The sequence below is a fragment of the Wolffia australiana genome, chromosome 14 (assembly GCF_029677425.1).
Source record: "Wolffia australiana isolate 7733 chromosome 14, ASM2967742v1".
Taxonomy (NCBI): Eukaryota; Viridiplantae; Streptophyta; class Magnoliopsida; order Alismatales; family Araceae; genus Wolffia; species Wolffia australiana.
The window spans coordinates 1,954,980-1,964,018 of record NC_135848.1 but is presented as its reverse complement, the minus strand read 5'-3'; the positions used below and the strand labels follow the sequence as shown (position 1 = coordinate 1,964,018).

Sequence of the window (9,039 nt, the reverse complement as noted above, 5' to 3'; positions counted from 1 at the left end):
ATCAATGTCATCGGTTCCGTGCCTGTTAAGACGTCAAAGCACTTGGTATTCTGTGGCTTTTCATATTTTGTGGCTTTTCGTATTCCATGGCTTTTCATATTCCGTCGGTTTTCATATTCTGTGCCTTTTTGTAGTCCGTGGCCTTTCGTATTCCATGGATTTTCGCGTTTCGTGCCACATGTACATGACAAAAGGACAAAAAACAAAAAAATCTATTTCTCGATGCTGACGTGGCGTCGCATCGACGTGCCACATCACCCTATGCCATAAAAAACCAAATACTTAAAATTTCATATTAAATAAAATAAAAGCCCAAAAAATACGTATAAATATACATAATTTGAGTAAAAAAAATCATATCTTTCCAAAATTAATATCAAACATTTCCAGAAAAATCATATTCTATCTCAAAAAGTTATATTATTTTAGAATATATTGTTAGAAAAATCCTATAAAATACAAAAAAATTCAGAAATCTGTTCTAAAAATAAATTTAACCTTTTTAAGCTTGATAACATGCAAATATGAGTAATTTAATGCATAAAGACACATAAATATAATAATATAAGGCACTAGAAATGCATGTTATCAGATGCCACGAGCCATGAATGTGAGCTAATGGGGAGTCCATTAATCCAATATTTTCTTCATCATGATTTTGATGTACATATCTGTTTATTAATATTGTTGATATATGACAAGTGGCCTCAGTCCTTTGCCACTTTCTAGTATTAAAATCCATTTACATTATGGCAATATCTTGTCCAGATATGTTTAATAGCTGTTATAGTGCCAATCTCCATCCAGTATCCAAAAGTGTCCTCAAAAGTTGTGGTTTTCCTGGATATTGGATATTAGAGTGTATGATATAGGAACTCTAATTGCTTCCCATCTCGGGTAACGACAATGTTTGCTGTGATCTCTCCAATCAATTAATCTCTTTGGGGTGAAGATGACGAGACATCATCCGTAAAATTTGGAGACAGACTACTACCTATCATCCATTCAGTCCCATACCTTCAGTAGTCCACCCTAACCTCAGAAAGGGAAAATGAGCGACGACTTTCGAGCTTTATGTGCCATTCTGTTCCATCATCGAGTGCCAGTGATTTATTCTAGTTTATGACCATCCTCTGCCCGATCAGTTATCCATGATGTACAACCCCTTGAGAGGGAACTATAGACTCAATGATGGATGGCTGACACGAGGACTATTAGGGTTGAACATTTAGGATCGAGGACGGATTTTACCAGAATGAACCAGGACCGCAGGTCCTCCATTTGAGGGTGGACCAATTTATCAGACACGTTTAGTTCCAAGGGACAAACAGGACCAAACTGGAAGTAAATTACTAACTATTTACTCAATATTTTTTATAAAATAAAAAATATATCAAATCTAACTCGGCGCAAAGGTTTCTATTGATTTCAGCGTAGCCGTCATATATCTGACCATCTGTGGGCACCTATGTAGAGAATATTTGACATAACCACGAACATACATTTTCTACTTTGACATAGACATCGAGTAGTGAACCGGACAGGTACCAAATAAGAACGGACCGGAACTGGACCAAAGATTGTATTTTTTGTCGTCCCATTCCGTCCTTGCAACCCAAGATAGTATTCTTTATCACCTCGGTTGGTCGACAATTTTATGTCAAAGGGACAAACAAGACCAGAACCGGAAGTAAATTACTTACCATTCACTCAATATTTTTTGTAAAATTCAAAATAATATTTTTTACTTACTAACTCGCCGCAAAGGTTTCTATTGATCTCAGTGCAGCCGCCATATATTTGACCATTCGTGGGCACCCACTCGACGAAGAGCATATTCAAAATAACCATGAACATAAATTTTTTACTTTGACTTAGACATAGACTAGTCAACCGGATCGGTACCGAGCAAGGACGGACCGGAACCGGACTAAAGTTTAGCAAAGGTTTAGGTATTTGCTAAAAACCCTGACCGGCAAGCCCTAATGTGGATTCTACTTTTCGTCATCGTCTCGTTCCGTTCCGTTCCGTCCTTGCAGCCCAAGATTGTATTTCTTTTCCCCGACCGTTGTCTTCTCATCTTCTGTGGACGTCCAATGGCGACTGTGCTGCCGGCTAAGGCGGCGAATCCACGCCTCTACGGCGCTCGGCGGCGGAAATTGGCGGCGCCGCCGCCGCTCTCTTCCTCTGCGGCGGCGTTTTCCGGCGGGCAGCGATCAAGGGAGGTCGCCCGAGGTCGAAGATTGCAAATTCACGCCGTAGGAAGACCTTTCCCCTTGCCGGAGCTCGGCGACGAGAAGGATGATCCTGAAGGAGCTTCCATGAACGTCGGCTCTCTCCGCCTCTTCGTCGACCAAAACATCGGGAAATGGAACGGATCTTTCTACGTGAGAGACCTCCCTGACTCAATCTCTCCGTAGCGTTGATGAATTTTGCGGTTTTTCGATGAAAATTTGCTTCATTTTCTTGTTTGCTCCTCTGGTTTTGGCTATAATTTGATCCGAGCCGCGAGCTCATTCTTAATAGGGTTCGTGGGCACCTCGAAATCGATGATGAAGTTCACTCTCTCGTATTGTTTTTTTCTCTGATTATTGCAGCAATTCGATCCTCGGGGGAATGTTCTTCAGAACGTGGCGACCAGGCTGTCGGCGAGCTCCTACGGGGAAGATGATCTCATCAGCTTGATACAGACGTAAGATTTTTGGTTATTTATTAAATGGTTCTCTGATGAATTCTAACAAAATAGATGGGAATTTTTTAGGCTGTACATAAAGCAGGCGCCCTCTAAAACTTTCTCTCCGGAGGACGATGGAGGACCAGAGTGGATAGAGTACAAGATCAAGGAGACTAATATCTTCACTGCAGACAAATACCAGCAGGTGAAATTTAGGGTTTTATTGCAAGAAAAACCCAAGAATTATTGCTGAATTAGAGGAAATTATGGTTTTTGATGGATCCTTCTTGGTAGTCTACAGATTAGCTTCTTCCCTGAACAGAAGGCGTTTGCCTTGAGGTATCAAACAGCTGGGATGTTGGAAACTGTTCTTAGAGCTGGTGTTCTTGGGGAAGATGACACTGGAGAGGAGTCCCCCAGGTGTGTCAGTTACTGTGAAGATGAATAATAACATATGTGTGGGTTATTTTTATCAGTTTTTCGTCATCAGTCCAAAATCATTGATCTTCAACCTCATTGCAACCAGTGTTCACCATCTATGTCATGGGATGAGGTATGAGGAAAAAATCGTCATCATCATCCTAGCCATAGGCGAAAGATGAGAATAACGATGACTCGTCATCATTCTTTGTCATCTGAAAGCATAAAAACAGATAATGTGATGCGAGAATGATGACGCATTATTATCGTGATTGACCAACTATATCCAGATGAAGGGTGATGTTGCTGATGAATTCATCATCGTCATCTCCATGAAAAAAAGGATGAGGATGATGATGAATCATCATTGTCCGTACTTCCTTGTCAGCGGCAAAGGCGATCTCTGGTTACAACCAAACGAGGTACATTTGGATTTAACCGCAACCAAGATCCTGTCAATGGAATTATTTCAAGTCTGTTTTGTATTTAAGAAATTCCTTATGGGGATATTTGAAAATGTTTGCGGTTCGCTAAGTAACTGGGGTTTTATGCAGGGGCTTGATGCTTCCCTCTCGTCGGCCAGCCCTTGTATGTGAAAACTGTCTCAACTCAATCAAAGGGGACTCGAGAGCAAGGGCCTTTCATGTACTTGATCCAAAGGGTATCCCTGAGATGTTTCTTATATTTCTAGAAGGAAAAGAAAGCAATGCACCTGACATTTTTTCGACCAACGATCAAATGGTACGGAGATGGAATAAATTCTTCAGTTTCATTCATTCACTGAATGATAAATCACGATTTTATGTGCAAAAATTTGGAAAAGTGAAACCAAGATGAGGTACGATTTGATTATTTAGTGCCAACCAAAAATAGGTTTGGCAGATGATGACGAATTTGGCATCGTTATTGTCATCCCTGAATCTAGTCATCGTTATCCATGTGTGAGCTTGAATGAATGATGACGACAACGATTCATCAGAAAATTGGACGGTGATGCCAGGCCTTGGAAACCTGATGAAAGTGATGATGATGATTTTTCATGGACATCCTCACCATCCACTCATCATCGTTATACTGGGGAGATGATAAAAAACTTGACATTGCCATATTCATCTGAAAATCTTGTCAAATTTTCGTCCATGTTTGAAACCTGGACGAATGACGGTCATGATTTGTCAGAAACAAGTGGACGAAGATGACGGTAACAACTTGTCATTGTCATCGTCCACTTGTCATCATCATTGTTAACACCAATTTCTATCCAAACTCGTTATACAGAATCAATCCTTTATTCCAAAGCATGTGGAGAGTGGAATCAGATTCAGAAATCAGTGATAAAATAGTTCAAAAAAAAAGAAATCCGTGATAAATATTTTATTCACAAAAAATTCGGTGACAAATTTTTTTCAAAAATAAACAAATCAGTGACTAAAAGAATCAAAGAAGCTTTTATTGTGCCGTTCGGTTATATTGTCATGAATGCTATTTCAGTGTTTAGAGTTATACTGGCTAATCTTTTGTTCTCATCCGTTCCCATTTCTAAAACACATTTGTTAATATATATATATATATATATATATATATATATATATATATATATATATATATATATATTTTACATGAACAGGATAGTAAAGACAGGCTGGCTCCATTTCTTGGGCGATGGGAAGGTCGTTCTTTGACCAAAAGAAGCGGGCTATACGGCTCAACCATGAAAGAAGCAGATGTAGTTTCATTGCTGGAGGTTGATGAACAAGGCCGGCTTGTTCAGGTTTGGGCCACATCTTTATCTTGCCATTTAATATTGAAAAGTATCTTTTTTTTTTGGAAGAAATATTGAAAAGTATCTAGTAATTCATCTATATTCCAAAAAGTCTTTTTTTATGTGTTATTCAGAAGATTTCAGCGACTATTGATCATTCATGTTTGACTGATTGGCTTTGTTTGGGGTCAGGACATAACGTCGAAGACGAGCAGTAGTCCCTCCAAAGTCCACTGGACCGGCGAGATCTCCGGCAACATGGCGATCTTCGAGGGGGGGTATCAGCTGACTTGGCTGCCAGGTGGCATGTATGTGGGCTGCCCATGTGACGTCAGCAGGTGTGTTGCAGAGATGCAGTCTTTCCATTTGGAGTTCTGCTGGATGGAGTCCTCAAATCAACGGCAGAGACTCGTCCGGACGTATGATTCTCAGGGTTTGCCGGTGTCCTCCACCTATTTCTTGGAAACCAAGGCCTGATTATCCTTCAGGTTATTCTTTTTCCTCTTGAAAATTAAAATCTTGAATGAAAGTCTTTTGGCCTGATATTTCCTTCTCTTCAGTAAATAAAACTATTTCTTCTTTTTTCTTGGCAATTGAAATTTTTGTGCAATTGAAATTTTTGGGGGTTTAGTAAACTTTTCCACTCAAGTTACTTTCATAAAACTATTTCTTGGCAGGACCTTTCTAGGCTTGAAGGGGTTAAAAATTTCTGCATTTGATGTCTTCTTTCTTCCTTTTTCTCTCCTGTCTTGCTGTCTACTTTGTATTTCTGCTGTTTCTCTCTCTTCAGCTGTTATGTTTTTGGGGCAAACACATGTTTTTTTGAGTATCATGATGAATACATATGAGTAGAATTTTCATCACATTCGTTAAACTTTCATGTGCTGATTTTTAAGGTAATACTACTTAAATATCATAGTGAATCATTATCAATATTTTTCTCTGTCGAAATCATTAAAATTTTCTGACCTGACGTACAAGGTGTCAATACATGAATTGTGGCGAATTCTTATGACTTGAATAATTCCTCTTATTCGTAATAATTTCATGAACTGATTTTATAATGTGGTGCTCTTTAAAAATCATAATGACTTCATATCAATAATTATTTCCCCGCAAATTCGTTAAATTTTCATGAGCTGATTTACAGGGCGTTAATACATGATTGTCATAGTGAATTCTCATGAATATAATAATTACTCAAAGTTCGTACTAATCTCATGAGCTGATATATGAGGTAATACTCTTTAAATGTCATAAAAATTAAATGTCATACTAAATTCATATAAAAAAATTCCGCCTAAAATTCATTGTAATTAGTTTTTCCCGTCAAATTCGTTAAATTTCATGAGCTGATTTACAAGGCGTTACTACATGAATATTGTAGTGAACTATTAGGTGATTTATTAGTAAAATTTCATCAGCTGATTTATTAGGTGGTGCTCTTTAAATATCATACTGAGTAAATGAATATTGTAGTGAATTATTCAAGAGAATAATTTATCAAATTAATAATACTTTCTTGAGCTGATTGACAAGTTTCTTTAAATATCATACTGAGTTGATATCAATAATTGTTAACCCTCAAATTCGTTAAATTTTCATGAGCTGATTTACAAGGCATTATCACATGAATATCACGATGAATTCTTACCAAAAGAATAATTTCTCATATTCGTAATAATTTCAAGAGATGAATCATACGGTGGTACTTTTTGTATTTCGTACTTAATTCATATCAATAATTGTTTCACCTCAAATCCATTAAACTTTCATGAGCTGTTTTTCAAAGCGTTTGCTCATGAATAACGAAGTGCATTCTTATGAATAGAATAATTCCTTAAATTCGTAATAATTTATGAGTTCATTTATAAAATGGTAAAAAATTTAACTATCATATCAAGTTCATAATTGTTTCATTAACTATCATGGTCGTTCCCGTATCCATTAGTGTGGAGAGACATTAAGGATAGATAGTGGGTGCTCTTTAGTAGAAAGAGTTCACTGAATTGATCCGTACAAATGCCTGAATGGTATTATACCGAACAGTCAATCAGGTTGATTCACGTCACGGTTGTGTAAGTGGTCCTTAGACTTGAAACACCAAAGATATCTTGTGGACGTACGGTTGTACTTTGGTAATGGCCAACGAGTCTCTAATCATGGGATTCTAAATGGTCTTAGTTCAGGTGCATCAAGAAGTTCACGAAGGCGATTGAGTGGTCAAGATGGGATTATCCACCCTCAATATAAGAGGTGATAGCTCAAGGGAGATGATGCAATGAAGTCCTTGGCCAAGGTAGTGAAATATTGTAGAAGAGTTCTCCGATGATTTTCGAATGCGTCAATACTAACTCGGATGATCAATTAGGGTTTGATAGTAGACCATACCCTGAGTTGTCCAAGGAGCGTCAAGTGGATGAGAGATTATACATACACAATAATCAATGATAAACAAGTTCCATGAGTGAGTCGATACACACTCCTTTGTATCTTCTAGGGCACGAGGTGTAGCTTGGCACCCCAAGTGTCAGAGACTCGACTTATTGATTGGGTTAAATTGATCCAACATTAATTAATTTATATGATGATATAGTTAATTAATTTGTAAGGCCAATAAAGGTTATTGGGCCTTTGGAGTCGTTAACTAGACCGATACATGGGCCTAGAGGGTCACACGCAAAAGGTCTTTTGGACGTCAAAAGATAAACTTAAGTTTTGGGGATTTTATGAAAAATAGCCTCAGAGTATAAATAGGGAAGGCCCTGAGCGAAATTTTTCAGTGGCCTTTCCCATTCTTCTCCCAACACTCCCTCTCCCTCCCCGATGTGATCGTGACGACGTAACGACGACGACGGAGAAAGAACGGGACTCGTCAACGAGAAGGAGGAGATCTGATGTGCCGAGGACCACGTGGATACGTCTAGAGGCTGCACATGTGAGCAGCTCGACTCGGCTCCCTCCAGGATCCAAGAAATCATGGATGCGATCCATGGAGAGGTACTTAGTTTAATATTTTTGTTGATGTCGTTCGACTCGTTCAAGTCTTCCGCTGCGAATCATTTTGTTTTGTTCATCCATGTCAAGGCCTCGAGAACCCAAGATATTTAACAGCCAACATTTGCATCAGATGTCACCCACTTCTTTCATAGAGAGGATATATAATGTCACGTGAATAAAGGCATGTGCCAAGCATATGTGTTGAGATTTGGTGGCCTTGATTAACTAAACCCAAGATAGATTGTGCAGCAGAATATTGGCTCAAATGCATATATGAAAACCAAGACATAGAAAACCTAAAAAACACATTTATATGGATCAGATTTGTGACTTCCTAATTCCTAAAGGAGCATCTCCAAAACATTCACACAAATGACCTCTAGACGTATTCACATGACCTTTAGAATGGTATATATCCTATTATTATCTCACATTGTGTGGCGACAAGTTCAATTTCTATCTGTCTATTCTCACTAAAAGATACACTTGGGGAAAAAAAAGAGAAGACATAGAAGTGCACTTAAGATGATTCGCATGTATCAAATGAGAGTGTCGGCCTATATTTATAATCTGGGATATTTTTCATAAAATATTGTGGTAAATTTTCTTCAAACTTACATTCTCTAGGAACATTCAACAAAATTCCCGAAAAGCAGAGTATAGCCACCAACATCAAAAAATTTTGTGGGACCTTCGAGGCCAATGTATCAATATAGTTTATGACTTCAATGGACCATAACATTATTAATCAATAATGCCAATCAATGATTTAACACGATTAATTGTCTAGGTTGTAGTCCCATGGGGTGCCAAGCTACTCCTTGTTTCCTATAAGATAGAAAGGAGCATGTTAAATTTCTCAAGGAGCCTTTACTGTCACTGGCTACCATGGATGTATAAACCTTCATCTGCGTGGGACTTCTACGGTTCTAAGGTCTTGATTGATAAAATCTGAATGGTTCATGCAACTAAAGACCGAGAATATAATCATAATGACATTCTAAAACCTATGATCAAATTATGTGTGCACATATCAGATCTATGAATTTTTTATACTTGGAGTCAGACAGGTAGGGTTAATCATGTGTTCAGCCACTAGACATGTCTTCACAATCCCTTTCACATTGAATATCCTCCATCCTCTTAGGAAACCCTATTATCATTCCACGATCCTCATTATGTA

At 38.1% G+C, this 9,039-nt stretch overlaps 1 protein-coding gene across 2 annotated transcripts; it reads left to right on the top strand.

The window, feature by feature from the left end:
• The first annotated feature begins 2,076 nt into the window (after nt 1-2,076).
• Nucleotides 2,077-5,719, top strand: LOC144712106 (glutamate NMDA receptor subunit epsilon-1, putative (DUF3598)). 2 transcript variants are annotated; one of them, XM_078586287.1, is made up of 8 exons: nt 2,077-2,387; nt 2,598-2,692; nt 2,762-2,879; nt 2,976-3,094; nt 3,649-3,835; nt 4,722-4,865; nt 5,049-5,344; nt 5,534-5,719. In XM_078586287.1, the coding sequence occupies exons 1-7, from the start codon at nt 2,097-2,099 to the stop codon at nt 5,331-5,333; spliced, it is 1,239 nt and encodes a 412-aa protein (XP_078442413.1). In that variant the 5' UTR covers nt 2,077-2,096; the 3' UTR covers nt 5,334-5,344; nt 5,534-5,719. The 2 variants fall into 2 exon arrangements, with proteins under 2 accessions (XP_078442413.1, XP_078442412.1); XM_078586286.1 differs by lacking the exon at nt 5,534-5,719 and having other exon boundaries at nt 5,049-5,449.
• Nucleotides 5,720-9,039: the final 3,320 nt, after the last annotated feature.